This window comes from Apostichopus japonicus, chromosome 4, assembly GCF_037975245.1.
Source record: "Apostichopus japonicus isolate 1M-3 chromosome 4, ASM3797524v1, whole genome shotgun sequence".
NCBI lineage: Eukaryota > Metazoa > Echinodermata > Holothuroidea > Aspidochirotida > Stichopodidae > Apostichopus > Apostichopus japonicus.
Genome location: NC_092564.1, coordinates 24821091 through 24842811, shown reverse-complemented (window position 1 = coordinate 24842811; position 21721 = coordinate 24821091). Strand labels below are relative to the sequence as shown.

At 36.5% G+C, this 21721-nt stretch overlaps 1 protein-coding gene across 2 annotated transcripts; it reads right to left on the bottom strand.

The window, feature by feature from the left end:
* Positions 1-51: 51 nt before the first annotated feature.
* On the bottom strand, positions 52-20058 carry LOC139966905 (cytoplasmic dynein 1 intermediate chain 1-like). Of its 2 annotated transcripts, XM_071970375.1 has the most exons (17): positions 19926-20036; positions 15604-15646; positions 14342-14453; positions 13255-13369; positions 12341-12431; positions 11553-11677; positions 11186-11281; positions 10444-10603; positions 9712-9811; positions 8031-8156; positions 7135-7281; positions 5399-5512; positions 4659-4792; positions 3842-3986; positions 2885-3025; positions 2201-2326; positions 52-1707 (listed from the first exon to the last, which is right to left on the bottom strand). In XM_071970375.1, the coding sequence occupies exons 3-17, from the start codon at positions 14438-14440 to the stop codon at positions 1603-1605; spliced, it is 1824 nt and encodes a 607-aa protein (XP_071826476.1). In that variant the 5' UTR covers positions 14441-14453; positions 15604-15646; positions 19926-20036; the 3' UTR covers positions 52-1602. The 2 variants fall into 2 exon arrangements, with proteins under 2 accessions (XP_071826476.1, XP_071826477.1); XM_071970376.1 differs by lacking the exon at positions 15604-15646 and having other exon boundaries at positions 19926-20058.
* Positions 20059-21721: the final 1663 nt, after the last annotated feature.

The following is a 21721-nucleotide window of genomic DNA, read 5'->3' as shown; positions in this document are numbered from 1 at the left end:
AAAGAATAAGACAAAGAATGACAAAACAGGAAGATGGAAATCATCAAAACATCCCTTTTCATCACCACCAATTTATTTTAAGACATTAAGCAGTAAGCATACAATACACAATTTAAATATTGTTGGTATACAAATATACAAGCACAGTTTACCTAACCTAATAAAAAATACTTTGATATTGAATCAGCTCCACACAAAAGGAAGAAACAAAGCTTGTTGTTGACGAAAACTTTTGTATTAATGTTTTGGCCTCTGTTTCTCAAGAAATCCACTTTCAAAAAGTGTTGAGGAGGTTTAAGTAGGATTGTTAGCCTTCACAACTTTGTTGACTAAACATTTATCATAAAATCCTTGGTCTACTCCGAGGAATCTACTTTCAAACATTTAATGGGATCGCAGATGGTTTTGAAGTGTTGTAAGCCTCTGGCAAGGGAAGGAGGCATCTGTGATTGTTTAAGCTAAGGCATCAATTACTTACACAGTTTATGTGTTAGGCTAGCTGATTTGCCTTTCAACATTGTCTTATACCTCTCAGAAGCGACTCAAAGAGGAATGTCCCTGCAGGAGCAGACAGTACTGTGGGAAAGAGACTTCCCGCCAAAATTTCGACTCCAACTATCAGGAGCCTCAAATTATATCAAAACTGGTTTTCCCATTTCAAATGACAAAACTTACTTTTTGCAGGTTTTTTCGTTTTCCCATTTCTTTTAATTATTGTTTTTTCTTTCAATTTGTAACATTTACCTATTTTGATGAAATATTATCAGGCCCAAGCACCTTTTAAAGAATGCTTCAGCATAGATGATTAATTACATTGTTGAACCCTGGCAAGAATGCATGAAAGAAATACCAAACCTACAAAAAAGAAAAACACAAAAAACATTCACAAATTGGATTCTTTCATGATTGAGGAAAGCAATAGGAGAAATTAAAAAGCATTTCTCCTTTCCTTATTAAGTTTTTTCTTAATTGGATCATCGCAGAAACGCAGCCGAAAATTGATTGATAAATTACCTTTCATTTATACCATGTAAAATAATCTTCCCTCTCCCAATCCTCCCCTCACCCTTCATTTGTTATTCAAATTGCCAAAATTTGGCTTACTATTTACTGAAACCACAAAAGTGCTTCCATATTTTGTGCCTACAATCTACATAAGCTTTTCAAAGCATTTCTTCTATTTATGTTTAGTTCTGTTTGATTTGATCATCAGAGAAATGCAGCCAAAATTGATTGATAAATTACCTTTCATTTATACCATGGGAACCTTAAAACAATCTTCCCTCTCCCAATCCTCCCCTCACCCATCATTTGTTATTCAAATTTTTGCCAAATCTAGTCTGCTACTCATTTGCTTAATTTAACCTTACTTGGGCCTACACTCTACAGAAGCTTTTCAAAACTAAAATCAAATCAATATCCACTTTACTGTAATGCAAGGGCCATATTCATATTCCTGTTTCCGACAACAACTTTGCAACCGATCTGGCTACCATACAAAACTAACAGCCTTTGTGGCATTGCTTGAAAACTGCACTGAACATGCACATATTATATACTTAAGCACATTACACAAATAAGGATAGAGTCACATCTTTCTTCTTATCGATTCACTCCTTCCTCTGTATCCTTGTTGCTGTTAAGCTTGATATCTGCAAGAGTCTGAGCTAGTCTGGTCCATTCATCTCCTCGGGGTTGGGCAAGGCCCTAAAACAACAAACGTGAAGGAAGGGAAAATTTAGGGTTTACATTGTACCCCACTAAAATTCCAATGTTGTGCTAAAGTATGGCGGAAATAATTTTTCCACCTATCTGCAAGTTTAAGAATAGGTTTTCACATACTGAGCCTACCACCGTGTATAGATTATGTGTTAAATCCAGACAAATACAAGGGTTGATCTTTACAAACACTTTCCACATCATCTAGGGTAACCTAGGTAAAATACTTTGCATACTAAACCACACTTTTTTTTATTTGACACAATAGTATCAATTTGAATCATGTAGAAAGCAATTAAACTTCTTATTTTCCTGACCAAAGGCAACTAATTTATCGTTGAGAGGGGCGCAATAGTTCAATTTACCTCTCCAACATCATATATCCACAATTATCATTGACAGGGGCACAATAGTTCAACTTACCTCTCCAACAACGTATATCCACAATTATCATTGAGAGGGGCGCAATAGTTCAACTTACCTCTCCAACATCGTATATCCACACTCGTCCTTCGTCGTCACCCACCGCTATCTGTTGTCCGCTGTGGTTCCAACGGAGTCTGTTCATAGCTGTCTGTCCATCTAGCGTGGCACTGGTGGTGGGCACCTGCAAACGATACCAAACAAAATTAGATCACGTTTCTTCTCAACAAACCATTTACATGATATCCATTTTCAAAATTCAAAAAAATCATAAAAAAATATCCCTAACAGTTAAAGTTGCAAGATAATTTAATATAACCGGGGAGAGAGGAGATCACCACTTGCTTAGAAATTAAGTACTTAAAATGGAATCTCAACGAGAGTTTTCCCTCAAAGAATAACAGCAAATCAAGACTAAAAAGTTTGAGAGATCTGTTTTCTGTTAGTAGCATGGCTAATGTCAGAAACTACATTTTCATGGCCTGTGGTAGATACATCACACAAATTCCATAGGTAGAGGGACTGAATCCCTACCAAGTTTACTTTATACTGCCAATTTTAATCACAAAAGGATTTAATTATTGGCATTCAGAACGACCCTATAAATCCACCTTTTATTCGAATGAGGTACGGTAATGAACCGCCTTCCCCTCATGAATAAAGGACCGAGACCCCTACTGGGCAAGTTTTAGGATTTCCTTTGGGATTATGACCGTCCATTTAGAATAGACTCCTGCCTCACCTCTGTTTCTTCGTTGAGATTCCAGAGGTCCAACCTTCCCATTCCATCGACCGTAGCAAACAGCGCCGGGTGAACCGGTGACCATTGAACATCATAAACATAATCACTGTTGTCTTCAAAGGAATGAATAGCACTGGAGTGCTGTGAGAGAGAATGACAGATGACCCGATTCATAGACAATTTCATTAACGAAGAGCGCCCTCTATTATAAATCAGCATACCAGAATGAAAATCTGACAACTAGAAGAAGTTATCTATTGATTGTCCAGCTTAATTTTATCATATATGTCCATTTAAGCCATTACTTTGGGGACATTGGTATATGTTATCAATCATCTCTAGAATGCTTTTAAAGGATGATTTAGAGAGAAATGAGAAAGGAAATTAACAAGGGTGGATATAATAAATGAGATTAATATAAATATTTATTACAAATTTGTTTGTTTCATATTTAAAGTAACAATTGGTGAAGATTAATAAATTCTTACTTTATTGAATTAACATAACCCTGTTTGTATGTTGCATTTTGCAAGTATTGGACAACCCCCCACCCTCCCCCTCCCTGAAGTGATGATGACTTGTTGCTGTACCTTTCCCATGTAGATAGTTCAACTCTAGATGAGTTCCCATAGGGATCCATAGTGGCCCAGAGACACCTTCCCCACATGTAATATATTTGGTTGACCTGTGCCATGGTAACTGCTTACACTATCTATAGTAGTTTCATTTTATAAGTGTTTTGGGAGGTGCCATTTCTTACTCCCCAGAATCTTAAAAAGAGAAACTGTCTGATTGGTGTCATAAGTACCTATTTAGCCAGGCATCATTCTTTCAATGTCTAAACTTGGGAATACAGATAGCAGCACACAAATATCGCCTCCCACAAGTTTTAAAAAAAAACAGCCAGATTTATAGATATTTGTAAAACTAACATCCAATGAAATGAAGAAAACAGACCTTTAGACTCCAGAGCTTGATGGTCCAGTCAAAAGAAGAGGAAAGGAAGAGATGTGAAAAGTCCAGCCGACCCTGGACCTGATGGCAGTCAATACCTGTGACCGGGCCCTGGTGGGCTTCAAAAGCCTCGTTAATACCAGCTTTGCTGCAAGGAGAGAAACGAATAAGACGTTAATGATGTGATGCAGTAAATAGGACAGAAAATAAACATAAAAAGTTTTCTTCAAATTGACGTCCTTTTCATCTATGTCCATTCCCATTTTGATATATACTGTTTTGAGAGTAGGAAGGAAGGGGGGGGGGGGGGGTTAGGTGGTATGTGTTTTATCACTTTGAAAATTTGAAAACAGAAAATGACTAGATCAACAAACTCTCTCAAAACAAAATATTCTTCTTCCATAGTTTTTGGTAGCTAGGGTTTTCCAAAAATAACGTTTAACAATTACAGAAAGTGTAGTATGCATTAAAATAATCAATCTCGCTGATTAATAAAAAAATAATAAAAAAATAAATAAAAAAAACCATAATAAAACAGTGGATAATTTTGCTTGGGACATCTTGTTTTTGGTTGTAGTTTAAGGCATTTTTGGTGAATTTATGATTTATGAGTATGCATTTAAATACTCAATCTCGCTGATTAAAAAAAACAAAAACAAAACAAAACAAAAAAACAAAAACAAAACATAATAAAACAGTGGATCATTTTGCCTTGTGACATTTTGTTTTTTGTTGCAGTTTTAGGCATTTTTGGTGAATTTTTGAATCAAAGTAGATATAGTAGCCATGTTTGCTTACTACACCTAGTCATTGAACTAACCTGCCATGCCTACTAGCTGTGTACACAGATCCATCTTCACTACCAACTACAAAGTTGTTGACATCATTATGTGGGAAAGTCATACAGGTTACAGCTACAGGCTTTGACTGTTTGTGCTTCAACTGCATACAATCCTGAAAATGGAAAAAAAAAAGTAAAAAAAAATCATGTAAGCCACAAATTTACTAAAATGACATCAGCCACATCTAAACATATCTAACCATGTGGACAGGGAACTTGTTAGTCAAGTCAAACAGATTTTCTTAATCCACTTTGCATCAAATTTAAAACAGCTTGGCGCTGGTAACGTCAAGTACATAGCCACAATAAGACATAAAAAAAACAAAGATATTGTTTCGCATAATTCACACACAGCAAAACTGAGATGAATCTGTTAATTATGCAAAAACAAATGTTGACAATTATTAGAACCTCAAAAACACATTAATAGCAGATGTGAATAAGCCCTTAACTAATTTGCATATAAAGCTTTGGGCTAACATTGTTATTGCCATCATAGAAACAAGTCTAATTGCTGACTGATTGTACTATTGGGTGGGTAAGAATATACACTCCATTGTGTTTGAATTCAATGCATACTGCACGATAGCTATGTCTATATATTATCTCTTCAGCAATGAGATGCTCAAACACAAATGATATGGATTGGAGCATTGTTGCGTTTGAAAATCAAACGCTGCATGTGACCTCTTCACAATCAATAAAGGGTTAAAACCAACCTGTGGTTGTGAAAGCATGTCCAGACTCCAGGAACACATTGTACCATCAGTTGAAACACTGATTAGGTTGTGAGCATTCTGTGTACCCACTACCTTCACACAGTAAACAGGATGCTATATGTAGACAAAGGAATGAAAAACAAAAAACAAATAGTAAACATTAACATGTACAGACTCTTATACTAGTGTGAGTAATTGAAGCTGCCACTGAAATATTTAAGACATATACTTTGTCAGGTACACTGTACTAGTGGAGGTTGCTACATATGTGCAGAAAAGTTCATCTTACCAAAACCAAATTGTTTTAAGAGCAAATTATTACAATTATTCTAGAAAAAATATAATTTGCTTTGTGAAGTCTATGTTTGATGACCTGCACTTCACTCTTAGTTTTCAACATCAGTAACACTACAGTAACTACTGTAACACTGCAGTAAAACTGCAGTAACACTGCAGAAAACTACATTAACAATGCAGTAACTACAGTAACACTGTAGTAACTACTGTAACACTGCAGTAACTACTATAACACTGCAGTAACTACAGTAACACTCCAGTAACTACCGTAACACTGCAGTAACTACTGTAACACTGCAGTAACTACAGTAACACAGCAGTAACTATAGGAACACTGCAATAACTACTGTAACACTGCAGTAACTACAGGAACACTGCAGAAAACTATATTAACACTGCAGTAACACTGCAGTAACTAAATTAACACTGCAGTAACTACAATAACACTGCTGTAACTATATGAATACTGAAGTAACTACTGTAACACTGCAATAACTATAGTTAGACTGCAGTAACTACTGTAACACTGCTGTAACTATATGAACACTGCAGTAACTACTGTAACACTGCTATAACTACAGCAAGACTGCAGTAACTACTGTAACACTGCAGTAACCACAGTAACACTGCAGTAACTACTGTAACACTAACACTGCAGTAATAATAAATCAGTACAGTAAATATGTTGTAATACTACAGTAATGATATGATAAAGCTACGGTAATAATAAAATAACAGTACAGTTATAACACAGCAGTACAGTAATGATAGAATCACAGTACAGTAATAATACAATAACACTACAGCAATAATACAACATTACGGTAATAATACATTACGGTAATAATACACTATGGTAATAATACAATAAACTTACAGCCGTAATGCAATAACACTACAGTAATAATACAATAACACTACAGTAATAATACGATAACACTACAGTAATAATACAATAACACTACAGTAATAATACAATAACAGTTAAGTTATAATACCATAACACTACAGCAATAATACAACATTACAGATAATACAATGACACTAAGGTAATAATACAATAAACTTACAGGCGTAATGCAATAGCACTACAGTAATAATACAATACCACTACAGTAATAATACAATAACAGTAAAATATTAATTTAATAACACTTCAGTAATAATTCAATAACACTTCAGTTATAATAAAATAACATTAAAGGACAGTAACATTGTAATGACAGTATTGTAATGATACAGTGAAACTACAACAACAATACTGTAGTGCACAATCAAGCAATTCCTCACGATATGAACCAGCCTTTCACTTAATAATGTGAAGTATTAAGAGACACCTGCTACCAATTGGTTCAATTGTCAAGTAAGGACAAGGACATTGTGGTTCCAAGTATAACTGCCTATTAACCTTGTACTTGGATTAACTTTATGGCACTTACTGTGTGTGCAGCAGCAGATAGAGGGGTCCTCTGGACAGGGGTCCTCTTGGTACTCCGATTGTCCCAGAGGACAATTTGACCAGAGTAAGTGCCTCCCACGACCAGGTTTGGATGGAAATCAGCAAAACCTGCTGACATCACTGAAGACTAATATCGGAGAAGAGAGACAAGACGATAAACTAGAACTAAACAGAACGTATTATTTGTACAGACAATCAATCTGAAAACACAGTGAATGTGAATGGGTAAGAGAATAGGTCAAAATGATAAATAACAAAACTGGAATTCTCAACAGGTGACATGCCAGCCACGACCAGCCCACGGAAAATGTTCAATCTGGCACGGGGAAAAAAAGATCAGTCCACAATCTTGCAATAATCGTGTATATTGACTGTTAAGGCTGAGGCAGTCTGTTAATCGTGTCTATTGGCCCTTAAGGCCTCAGGCATGAATAATCTCACAGTCTACCCTCCAAAGTGCCTAATCCAAATATTGTGAGATTTGGTAATCTCTGTTTACCTCTGGCCCTCCTCAAAATTGTTATTGAGAATATTTGCAATGGAACATGATGAGTCAGGATGGATAATGTTGGCACATCATATGGTGCATTTCCATTAAATATCAAAATTTACCTCAAATTGCAATGCAATGATAAAGAAACATCATTTATCAATTACCGCTTTGCAATCAAAACAGGCAATGTTCAATATTTTAGTTCCCTTATTACCAAGTAGAAGCATTTTTTGTAGATTTCTAAGCTCCCCACATTTTCACCAACAAGATGACGAGATAATTTTGCAAACCATTATGAATCACATTTCTGACTTTCAGAATTTCTTCGCACCATAAACACTACAACGTAATCAATGCGTTGACTGAATAAATTGAATACGGACCTGACAATGAAAGATGTACTCTGGACTGGTCTTCTTGAATTTTGTGTTCCATACTAGGGCCACACCATCTGGTTCATGGGGAGATTCTTCATTGTTACTATATGATGCTACTAACAGCTCTGGGTGCTGCAAAGTAGAATGTAACAGACAACAAAATCATATTAATCATCTTCTAATTACTATTTCATTTATTTGTTTTTCACAACATGCATTTAAACATTTACAAATAACAAATAACATGAAGTAGTATTGAATAATACATGAGGTGAAGGAAGCGGAACAAAAAAACCCTTGCGGGCTTGACGGGGTGCTTCGCTACCTAAAATACAGAGAGAGAGACCAATCAAAGTACAACAAAGCAAAATACACAATTTCATACAATAGGACAAAAAGACCATAACAAAACAATAACTCCCCCGGAAAACTATCATGTGACTTTCTCTGCCTTACTCAAAAACAGGAAGAAAAAAAACAACCAAACCATACAGAACATGTCATTCTTAGAAAAGTGTCTAGAATTACTGTCAGTTACTTATATTTTAAAGCCTTTACAACAAAACTGTTTATCTCACATATTTTTCTTTTTTTGAAATATTTGCCCTCTTCATCCTCTTAATTATAACATTTCATCTGAATCATACATTTGAAAAATGGAATGGTCTACTGGGAATTTAAATTTCAAAAACTTTGAAATTTTTGATGATAAAAATCAATTAATATAATTATGTTCTACAGAAACCTGCCTGATGTCTCATGAGAGAATAGTCCTCACACTACACCCTACCAGAGTCTCAGAATTAGGGTTTACACCTGTTTGAACCAAACTCAACACCCTACCAGAGATGAGGCCTAAGGTTAAGGGAACTTACCATTTGAACCAATCTAAGCAAGTTATATCCTACCAGAGAGAGAGAGAGTAGCTTAAGATCAGAGAGCTAACCTGGTTTGGCACAAGTTAAGTGTTTGAATTTTGTGTCGCAGCTTTGAAGGCACTGAATGTTGTCTCTCTATTACTATTGTTACTATATTATTGTTACAATATTACTAGTCCTACTCTCTATAACTCTCAGTTATTATAGTACTACTCTCTATTACTAACTATTGTTCCTGTGTACAGAAACTGCCATACATCTCTGCATTTCTGGATTGAACGACCTACCACACAACACAAAGACTGCCAAATCTCTCGCCATATTTAAGAAAATTTTAAAAACAAATCTGTTTAGTTTCTCAACGTGATTTTGTCACTTTTATATACTCATGTTTTTATCTAGACTTTTACTTTTGTACAACTCTATTTTATGTGCTTATCCTTTGTTTTGTTTTTTATAGGTTTTGGTCTGTTTTATAGTCTTCTCATGTTTTTAGATTTTTGTGTTCGTATTTTACATACTGTTTAGTTTTTGTTTATGTGTTTTCTAGACTTTTTATTCCTTTGATTTCTGTCTTTTTTTACATATTTGTTTTAGGTTTTGTAAAGCGCCTAGAGGCCTTTTGGTATTTGGTGCTATATTAAGAACTTACTTATTATTATTTTGTATAGCATTTTGTGATGCGATACTTGATAAATTATTCCCTGTACCATACCAAAGAGAGAGAGAGATAGCCTCCCACCTGTCTATACCAATCAGAACAATCTGCCCCCTATCAGAGAATGAAGCCTGAGATAAAGGGACCTTACCTGTTTGGACCAATCTAAACAAGTCACTGTCCGATGCCTGGTCCATCTGTCATCAAAGAATTGCCTATTCTGCGATAAGTTAGCACCGGCATCGCGCTCCCTGATTGGAAAGATAGATAAGACTCTTAAAGTAGATTACACACGGAATGGAACGACAGTAGTCCACACGACAAGATCTACAGTCCCTTAATCCTTGAATCTTCCTACCTCTCTGTAGTCATTGAGTTACAGAAATAACATTGGCTGAACATACCAAACTCTGGGAAATGACAATTTACATATTGCGAATACCTCAAACTCCTAGAAACAAAGGGTGTAAAAATTGTGTAATCTAAAAAAGATATTAATGCTCAGGAACCAAACAATTTAAATTTACATTACATTCTCTGATGGAAATATATCACACAGAATTATCTGAAACAACCACTGAGGTACATTCAATTCATTTTGAACTTCCATTATACATTCGTGTTGTAAAAGAACCAGGTTTACTGTAAGAAGACCTTAACTGAAACTGCAGATTGTCCAAAGAACGATTAGAAAATTTCTCAGCTCCTCTATCAATATGGAATCTATATTTTTGTTTCAAGATTTCTTTTAAACAAAATCTACCAGGCTCCTCAAAAGTCAATTAATCAAATTTTACTCAATCTATTTTAAAGATCAAATTTTATCAAATATCAAATAATCAAAATTTATCCCCCCCAAAAAATCAAATTTACTCAATCTTACCCCTCTCCATCCTCCTCTCCATTACCACCATAGTCAACAAAGATGTCTGCATCCTCTGCTATGGCCCTCTCGATTACTCTGGTACTTCTGTCCAGGAACCGGACAAAATCTTCCGAGTGAACTATCCTCTCCTTCTCCTCTTCCGTTAATTCTTTGATTACTGAATAAGAGAGTAGAAATAATTGCGTCAACCATCGCATGCAGTCCTTTATGCTCAGGAAAAGACCAATATCTTTCTAAACATGTTACTGATTTTGGTGCTTGAAGCAAACTCTTGAAATGAGTGTAATGGTGTTCAAAAATAAACAAACAAACAACAACAAAATTGAAAGGCAAACAATTCAAAATAATAAGAAAGAAAAAAAGAAAAAAGAACCTCACATCTTGGAAGCCAATTTTGCAAAGAGCAACAACGTTTCTCCGCTAGAATGGGAACTAAGCCAGTGAACTCAGGAATACATGTTTTGTGGTACAAACAGAGTTACAGAGGAATCCTGTTCCTAAAGTTATTAATGATCAGTGTTTAACTCTTTCTTTACTAAAGGTACCAGTCAAAAGATACAGTATCTTGTAAATTGCATAACCAGGGATGCCACCCTGGTTCTTTTGTGTTACAGTTCCGGTCAAGAATTGACTGCGAATACAGTTTCCTACCGCTAACAAAGTTTCCTGCGATTCCTTCAAACATAATTCACATCTCGTTAGATAACTAACGGTGAATTTTTTAACAAGACAACCTCACCTGGTTCTGCAGGTTCTTCTTTAATCTCTGGCTCTGGTTGTTCGGGAGCAGCAGGGGGGTCATCTTCTGGAGTCTCTGCTAAGATGTCTTCGTCATCTGCGAGAAAAAAAAAAAAAATGAACTCTCTATGGTTGCCATTATGTGAAAATACACTGCTGGAAGTATGTCACAATAGCTTGGTGACAAGTTGTGAAGCCAATCACACCTCAAAACAGAATGATAATACTTTGCAGGTGAAGGAGTCTACCATTTAAAACAGTACAGTGATTGGAGCCAGGGAATTGCCAGCGAAATATATAACATGGACATAATAATCACTTCTTGTTGGATTAATACAAGTCTCTCGTCAGTAAACGAACTCTCATACCGTGCTCTTCTTGTGTTTCTACCGGGGTCTGCGTTTCCTTGCTGTACGAGATGGATTCCTTTGGAGGAAACCCAGATAAACTCACACTGGACAAGGACAACTTAGCTTTCCTTTGTGGACTGGCACTGAAAATAAGAACAAAGAATAGTTAACAAACAGGGGAATATGAGAGTCTGTCCTTTGATAAGAGAGTGATCGGTTTGTTTAGCGACTTCTTAACCAACAATACATTTGAAAAGGGTAGTCCTCATGCTAAAGACATGTATACAAGAGAGGGTGGGGGAGTTCAATATTCATCACCACACAACACTAACCACCATCGTTCTGATGAGTATGTTGGCAATCCACTTGACTTATATCCCTACAAATTCTTATTATTAAACATGTAGCTTTGGAGAGAAAATGTTGGTATTTTTTCCCCCCAACTCTGGTCCAATACTGCTTAATTTTGACATTTGGTGGGTTGGCAAGATGCAAGAAGGATGGGACAAGGAAGCAAATTTGTCGATGTAATGTTCAACGATTTTGTTTATTCTTGACTGATCCGTTGACGTACAGAACAAGAGTGAACACAATGCTGAAAAAGTTTGCACACCTCACACTATCACACGTTCACTTCCCACGAGTAGTTTAATGGTCAATTTGCATATCTCTAAGTATGCCATCCAATCATATGAGACTTTTCCACTCAGTTCAAAGGTCAACAGTACAAATAGTTACAATTTGCATGTAAATACACATTCATACTGTAACTGTATATTAAAACCACTGTATACTAACTGCTATACCTTGGAATATTGAGTTCCTTAACCCCAGATACCTGTGCCCCTCCATCACTAGGAGTAGTTTTAATTGCACTAGCTGATGCAGTAGAAGGGCCTGCAGGATCAAAAAGAAACAATATTTACAACTGATAAAATATTAACTGAGTCTATTAATAAAATATTAATAAATATAATATAATATGCAATACAACAAAATATAAAAATAAATAATATGGTAAAAAATAAAATAAATAAAATATTAACTGAGTCTATTAACAAAATATTAAAATATAATATATATAAGATAATATATACAATACAGTATAAGATAATATATAATACAATATACTACAACACATTACAATATAATAAAACATTATATAATGTAACATAATATATAATTAATAATATAATAAAAAATAATATAAATAAAATATTAACTGAGTCTATTAATAACAAGCAAGAGGACCTAACTTATATGATTTGTGTTTTGCCCTTATAAGCAGCCCTTATAAATCCCTAGATTTTGAATTGAGTAATCCTGTTTGTTACTCTCATCCATTGCATGGGGACATTTCAACTTAGTGTGAAGTGCTGACTGAAATGAGGAGGTTAGCTATAAGGCGATGTTCATGAATGATCTTTACATGGATAAAGTTTAGGGCGAGGTGAAGATGCATGGCTTCCAAAAACCTTGGCATGTTGGCGAATCAAATCATACCACATCTACGATATAACACACATTGTGGCCCTAGAATGTTCAGTTTCTATCAAACTATCATACACATATGACCACTTTGCCAAGAAAGCGATAAAATTAAACTGTCATTTTTTCCCATGTTAATCTAGTGCAAAGAGCAAAAGCTGAATATTGTTTTCGGTTATTTCAGGCCTCACAAATTTGCAGCCGTTTCAGGAAGCACCAAAATCCTACACACCTGATTCTGGCAAACCGAGATCCCTCAAAAGTTCGTCGGCATCCTTTCTCTTCTTCTCTAACTCGCTCTCCGATGACCCACCTGCAGGGGCACCTTTGGAGGCATGTTCTTGTTGCTGTGTAAAGACAGTGGACAGTTCAAAATGCATTTCCTTTGTGTAATCTATGCATATTCAGTGATAGACAAGCAAGCAATGTTGAACTATTGTTGTGCTAAATGAATATCTGTTAATAATACATAAGAATGCAGAGTTCTGCATAAACGTAGATGTCATACCTGTGTGTGTGTGTGTGTAATTCCGGCGCCTAGCCAAGGGGGGGGGCAAAGGGGTGACCCCCCCTTGAGCATACTTTTTTTCAAGCTCAGATAGCAACTTACAAGGCCTGGGAAGTGCCATTTCCAGCGATCTGGGAGGCATTTTCAGTCAAAATTTTCTTGTGCGCGTAGCGCCAACTCATGGTGGCGCTAGCTTTGATAGTTTGCCTACAGGTTCACCCCTCCCTTGGCAACTTCCTGGCTACACGCCTGGTGTAATTTCTACATACATGTCCAATTTGTTCATACTGTAGGTTACTTTGCATCATTCCTGCACTATGCCATATCAGATAAATTAATTCACCTTATAATCTAAGAGGATGATCTCATCTCAACCTTACCTTTCCAAGCACTCTCTCTATATATATATGTATAGAGGTAAGCCTTCTCAAATTCTATATATACAACATTTGCAAATTATACAACTCATCGAATATAATGTGTCTCTGCATTGTGTTGACAGTTAAACAATGTGATTTCTAGTGTCACCTTTTATCAGTACAGATATAAACAAACATACTACATGCATAACAACATGTTCTAATGCAGTACAGAATCATACACTTACAGTGAGCTTACATGGCAATTACTTGGGATATCAATCTGCATAAAACATTTCTCTGTGCATCTTATTATCTCGGTCTAAATATGTAACAATTCATAAAATTTTATTTGAAGCTATGTTACATTCCATGTACAGGAAACACTTTTTTCTTATTGACAGCACACATCTTTGGAAAATAATAATTAAAGGGCTTGAAAATCACAATACCTCTTTCTTTTTTCTATCTTCTTCTTTTCTCTTCTTCTCCTCCCTGATCTGTTGCAGACGCAGCTTCTTGCGCTCCAACTCTGCCTTTCGGTCAGCCATTTGCGAAAGATTCCTGGTAAAAAAAACGATTTTCAAATAATCGTTATTATATGCAAGACAATCCCAATGATAGTTTGGGGTTGCATCAATTGCTTAGCAATTTCCTATATAGTGAGTGCACATTACTTCAAAGGACATGACAAGAAATCTACTTAAACTATGTACCTTTCAGCTATCGGGCAATTTACTTTCACACATTACTGTTAACATTAAAAAAAAAAAACCTTTGTTTCAAACCTGTATAAATTGCAAGAAATACACAGATTATAAAACAGATCAGTTTGAATCAATTGTGCAAATGTCCTAAAGACCTCCACCCCTCTCTGTATCCCCCCCCCCCAGTTAAATGGACATTAATTCAGCTTACATTCCTTCACCCCATAATATCCTATTTAATTTTCAGCAATGCAACTCAAAAGTGAATATTACAGCTACTCCAAGAAGGAGCTGCTATGTAATAGGCTGCTTGTTCTGTAGTTAGCCATGTATTCAGCCCTGTGTAATTTTAATGAGCAGAACAAATAACATTCCCCCTCCTTTCCTTTTTGTTACATGAAACATTCATGTGGTTGGTCTATAAAACAAAAATCATCATAATAATAGTTCCTACTAAAAGCTACATGACTGTCAGACGACCTTGGAGGGAAACTTTGGTTATCCAAAACAAAATTTAGCTCTAATTTCGATGAGCAGAACTAATAACATTCCCCCTCCTTTCCTTTTTTGTTACATGAAACATTCATGTGGTTGGTCCATAAAACATAAATAATAATAATAATAGTTCCTACTAAAAGCTACATGACTGTCAGACGACCTTGGAGGGAAACTTTGGTTGTTCAAAACAAAAATTAGTTCTCTCTAACGATCAGTTCGCCATTAATTTATTCAGCACTGCATTTGACTGCATCTGACATTTGGGACTCTGCTATTCTCCCAAGTAGTAACGCATTGTCTCTAATGTTGAGATGAGAGATGGTTTTAACACAAAGACCAAATACTAAGAAAAGACGATATCATTATTAGAAGGCTTTCAGACTTCATCAATTGCTGACATCAACCCTCCTTTGATATTAAATCTGGTCGGGAATTATCGGTCAACATTGATATTAAAGTGTGCATCCCTAGGGATGGAGGGGGAGGGAGAGGGGGGAGGTCATACTTACTTGAAGAATTGTTTCCAATGATATAATCTTGTAGAAGTTGTTTCTTGAAAAGAAAGAAGAAAAGAGATGAGATCTTCATAAACGGGTATTTATCTCCAAAGATGTATCATATTGACTGTGGGACTATGTACATATAACTTGAGCATAACTGTGGAGTAGTCTATGGGACTTAAAAAGTGTTTTTCGTGGTGCCAAGCATATATAACAAATTGCTATGATTATTCCAATCTGATGCCTGGCTGGGCCATAATGTGCCATGGATGCTGTTGTAGACTGTACCCTGTTCAAGTCCCAGCTTTCAGTGGTTGAGTTTGCCACAGTTAAAATAAATGGAAGAATCTGACCGGTGGAAGATGTGGGTGGGACTTGGTACCTGTTGGATGTATCCAGCTAATAAAGCATTCCTCAGTCTAGTTAAACCTTAACTCAGCATTTAAGTTTCTGGCTTTATGACCAGCTGATCATACATGCCATATTCGAGAAAGGGGACCGATCAAAAACCTAAAATTACCGTCCAGTTATGCATATATATGACCCACATGAAGAAGCCAATCTCCAACAATTACTTCATGGGCGATTCAGTACTTCAGGATGCTAAACATCATCCCTACCTTGGTGTTGAGTTATCCGAGCAAAACATATCACAGAATCTGTTAATAGTGCAAACAATGTCCTCGGTCTCTTAAAAAGGAACCTGTGGAACTGTCCATCATCCACAAAGGAAGTTGCATACAAGACCTGTATTTGACTGAAGCTAGAGTATGCCAGCTCGATATGTGACACATATTACACTACACACAAGGAATCCATTGAAAAAGTGCAACCACATGCAGCAAGATTGGTTATGAATGAATACTGACGCAGTAGAAGTGTTAACAATATGCTTACAGATCTCAACTGGAATAAATTAGAAATACGTAGGACCAAAGCTTTGCCCATCACCCTATTTGCCCTAGTCTATGGTAAGTTAGGCCTAGGCTATCGTTAGCCTAGGCATATGGCCTAACTTTAACTTAGTTTAAGTTAGTAAAAGGGTAATTTCACAGTAACATTGTGACGCTTTGGAAGGAATTTTTTTAAATTTCAAGTGCAAATAGTAGAGACAGTGCAAAGGAGTGGAGTAAACTTTCATATAACAGTTCATCTCTTAATATTTTAACATTCATAAAGAATGAAAATGTTTTCAAAGTGTTTGAAATGTATGACATTTGAATATTAATAAGAAGAGTTACAGTAGTGGTAATATTCGACTTTTTATTTTGTAGTTGATTAATCGCATAGTTCTTCTCGCGATTACTCAGTTACAGTTATGACGTCATCAATGTCATTTTACATTGCGAAAATACAGTCAAAACAAATCTTTCTCCATGGTGCACTGTCGTTATTTGTTCTTTGGTGTCTTAAAGTGTGGTGTCTAAATCATGTTAAAACATCTACCAATAAAAACTGTGAGCAACTTTCAATCTACAATGTTTCTTAAAATCCTTCATACTTCATAGTAAATCAAACTTTGGATTGAATCTATGAGGCTACTACAACTACTATCCCTAATAAAAGCATGTGTAAAAATAAGTGGGTCTGACATTTTGATTCCTAGCAGTATCTTCTTCAGAGGCTACATGACAAGTAACATAAACTACATGGGACAAATACAAACACAGAATACAGGCAGGTTAATGAGCAGGGTGGACACAAAAGAGATTGAAGAAAGAGGATTAGTAGAAAAAGGGGGGGGGGGGGAAGAGAAGAAAGAAACCAACAGGGGGAAGAGGAGAGGTAGGAGATAAACTGTAATGGGACAAAGAGAGGATTAAGGGAAGAGGGTAAATATAAACTGCAGAAGGACAAAGACAGGAAGGTGTGGAGAAAAAGGTGGAAGAGAGCTAGGAGAAGAGGGTTGACAGAGGGGGAAACAAGGGGAGATAGAGGGAGGGGGTAACTTGAGACAGACGGCGTAGAATCGGATAAAATTCCAGTCTGAAGAGGAAAGGGATGAGGATTTCAAATTTCCACTTCAGGGAGAAACACAAGGTCCCCCTATATGTTTGAGCCAGAAACAGATGACAACCATGCAGGTTGAAGGCTAAGCAGTCAATGACATAATGCCAGCCAATCGCTTGGAGAATCTAGACTGGTATGAAACAAGCATAGTGTACATGTATGAGAAAAAAAAGGTGTTTTCTGCCCAACAAATTTTCATTTGATCGTCACGCAACTACAGTGTTATTTGTTGACTGCTGCAAGTAGAATGCAACACTTTCGGACCAGTTACTTTGACTTCCTCCCTTCAGACCTATCATGTGATTTGCACATGGGCTTTATTATTTATATGTCATATACAGTGTAGAATACTCGCTGAATGATAAAAACTTTTCATGGTCCATATTCACATGTAGAACATTTTTCACCTCGAAGTGATGCACAATGGCTATATACGGCAATAACGCTCAATCATTCAAAATGCTCAACGAACACTAGCTTTAGTTTGGGTGAAACCGACCTAACAAGTTGGTTCCTCTTTCGTAGACCGTGCCGGTAATACCTGTCAAAAATTAATCGACATAAATCAACAGTTTTCTGTTTCAGTTTGACAAGTTTCAAGCTGCCTCTTGGTTCCGCTTTTTGCCTCCTACCAACAGGCGTAGGTGTGTTCTGTCCTGTTAGTGGATCCCTACATTTGTCAACAGTCACCAGCCTAGTGCACAATCTATACCAATACATCCAAAAAATACCAGGCAGACAGATAAGTCACACCAGCAAACTGTAACTGTCAGTGAGTATCGCCCAAACCAAAAATAGTAGCCTGCATCATTTTATATCTTTGAGTTGGTTAAAAAAAATTGCCGTGGACATTTTAGCCTACTTTTGTTAACATTTTGTTAAATTGTTTTAAATACACCTATTTCAAGGTTTGTAGAGCCTGAGTAGTTTGAAATTCTTAGCTCATGATGTATTGGTTAGGGCAATGGCAGAAGTTTCAAAATTTGACTGCATAGTGGAGATCAATTAAGGATACTAGAGGGATATGATGCACATTAAATGTTGCTTCTCTCGTATCTCTAACATAAATAATAAACAATGTCGGTGAACACCATTGTCGTCTTCATTATCAGTTGTTGTTGTTGTGCTTTTTTTTACTAAGAATAACTTAGCCAGTGTTCCCATTGCTGTTCTTATATATTAATATGTGATTTCATACTGCAATAGCGCCATTGCTTATTACAACGTTTTCAGCGTTTGAACGAAAGCAGGAAAATATGAATTTTCCAACTTTATTCTTAACCAATATTCTTGTACATTTTACAACTCAGTCTCGGAAAGTCATATATTAATTTACAAATATCCCTTCAGAAAATGTTTTATGAACTATAGAAAATTAACATAGTAAATTATCGGTGTGTAAACTTGTTGAAAAAAATATACATATTGAACACGTACGTGACACACCATAACCTCCTTTAGCCTGTTACGCCAATCGCCACTGCCATGTACTTCTTTACGTCATCCTTAATTACACACGCACCCATGCCTCCAGTAAAATTTTAAGTAGCTTAACTTCCCTAACATTAACTCATTCTAAAGATCCTTCTCGACTCTCTTTGATACTCTATTTTCAACATCCTAGATTTTATATCCTAAAATTGCAGAAAATCATAATGTACATGTAATTGGAAAAAAAAAGATTGAAGTTGTTTTCCGCACAAGAAATTTTTCAGTGGGAAGTAATCAACGGAAAATACTCTGTGCGGAGAACAACTGAAACCCGCCTAGGCTAGTAACTTTCTTCATCTTGTAGCTGACCAGTTCTAGATAACTACATCTAATCCGAGCAAAGAAGGACCAAATAACAACTATCTGTCTATATCAATCTTTAGCTAGCCTAGCCTATGTCCACACAAACTCAAACTAAGGGCGGTTTGTGTGGACATCGATAAAGATCAAGCATTCACCTCACCTTAGACTGGTTAGACTAGACTACACATTGTCCATTTTTGAGCAGCCTTTAATGAAACCATAATTATGCATGCGTTAGATTGAGTTTAATTAGACCTGCACACTGTTTGCGCTTGTTAATTCTGTTAGGATACTTTGACTAAGTTAGGCCTAATGTTTAGGTCATGTAAAGTGAATACTGTAATTGTGTAGGCCTAGGCTTGGCTTAACGTTACACTGTTCAAGGCCGATTAGGCTGCTCCCGTAAGGTGTCGACTACGTGTTCCGGTACTCAATTGCAATAGTAATCGAACACGTTAAAAGAGTGATTACTTGGGAAATGCCATCATATATGTGCCGTTTTGCTTACAGTCATTTAATTTACTTACAGAAGAATACCACTGAAATCTTGCCTCACGCCAAATACTTGTCTGAAATATCTGTAGCACTGATACAATGCAAGTTTGCAACAGTGAATTACCAAGGATTGTGGACATCGATAGATCTGTCATTAACGCGTCACGCACATATATGTCAGTGCTTAAAAACATAGCCCGGAATTTGTGCAGACCTGTGATGGAAAAAAAATTGTGTGAATGCACATTTTAATATTAATAAGAAAAAATTAAATGAAAGGATTTCTAAAGATTTTATTGATGGATTTCTTCCATTCAATTGGACCGAACTCTTCATTCGATCAATAGAAACGCTATCGTGAACTGAGAAACTTATACGCGTGTGTACATTCTCCTTTATAAACTTTCCGTCTAAACATAGTGTTTTGGGTTAGATCAGGGTGGGTAATGTATCTTATTGACGACTTGATGTATCTTATTTATTTAATCATTCAATTAAATATATTTCAACTTCCAAAGGTAAACTCAGTCAGCGATACCATAAATAACGACAAAGGGGATTGGATGACTGGGGGCAGTTATGTACCCACCCCATCAAGGGCGGCGGAAGCACTTTTAATCTGGGGGGGGGGGGGGGCACCGACATCAAAAGGCACTTTGCAGAAATTCGATTGGACTGATGCAGCCTTATATTTAGTACCCTTCATAACTCTTATTGTATTATCTTATTTGCGTATACACATCACTCCATCAACGCCCCCCCCCCCCCTCCAAGGTAAATATGCATACTAGCACTGCAATATCCAATGTGCAAATTGGGAAACAAGGAAAAAGTTTTCTTTTGAGACAAAATGAGGTGAAATCATGCTAGTTGCTAATGTAGGAATCTTTCGAATTAGAGTTTATTTCTTGCTAATATCTTAACAATTTTTTTCCATTCGAAATAGTTTTGAGTTTGACCCACATAAATTCATTAAAAGTCAGGGGCGTATCCAGGATTTGCAAAGTTGTATGCGCGACTATCTGAGCGGAGCGCCACCATCGGTTGGCGCGGAGCGTAGAAGAAAATTTTTGGTTTTACAAACCCCTCAGATGGCCGGAAAAGGCCTTCCCGAGTGTTTATTCTGGTTCCCTGGCCTCTTGCTAACTTGAGACACCTCAATTTTTATGTAGAAAAAGGGCACATTTTTAACCTGAGGAAAAGTGGGGGGGCACGTGCCCCCTGTGCCCCCCCGGTTCCGCCGCCCTTGCACCCCATGATGAACACGGGTGAAGGATTATTGTTCCCATGTAATAACTCACAGTGGATACATAAATAACCAGAATGCAATAATGCATTGTGGTTTCGATGATGTAACATGAGCAGTTTTCTTCATGAATCCGATGTAATGTATAGTGAGAGTGTACACGTTCACAAAGATTTCACGATTTGACCTATGATGACCCCAGATGACCTTTGCTCTCCACCAAAAACTACAGGCTTCTTTTACACAATGTGGTACTTCTACACACCAAAAATTGAGGTCTGCCGATGATTCCCTTCTTGAGATATCATGTTTACGAGGTTTTCACAATTTGACCCCTGGTGACCCCAAATGATCTTTCACCTCCACAAAAAACAGGAGACTTTTTTACTTAATGTGGTTTTTTCTACACATCAAATAGGAAATTGGTCTGACCTGCCGTTGTTGAGATATCATGTTTATAGGTTTTCACAATTTGACCTCTGGTGACCCCGAATGACCATTGACCTCCACCAAAAACACTTAGCTTTTACCCTCAATGTGGTCCTTCTACACAGCAAATGTGAAGTTGGTCTGGCCTTTTCC

What these genes read in the sequence shown, in the direction of transcription:
- LOC139966905 (XM_071970376.1), bottom strand. Translation starts at nt 14,440, where the DNA reads ATGGCTGACCGAAAGGCAGAGTTGGAGCGCAAGAAGCTGCGTCTGCAA. An exon ending in AGTACATCTTTCATTGTCAG is followed by an intron (nt 7,282 to 8,030) that starts GTCCGTATTCAA and finishes CTCCGATATTAG; the next exon opens with TCTTCAGTGATGTCAGCAGG. An exon ending in ACAGCTAGTAGGCATGGCAG is followed by an intron (nt 3,987 to 4,658) that starts GTTAGTTCAATG and finishes CTCTCCTTGCAG; the next exon opens with CAAAGCTGGTATTAACGAGG.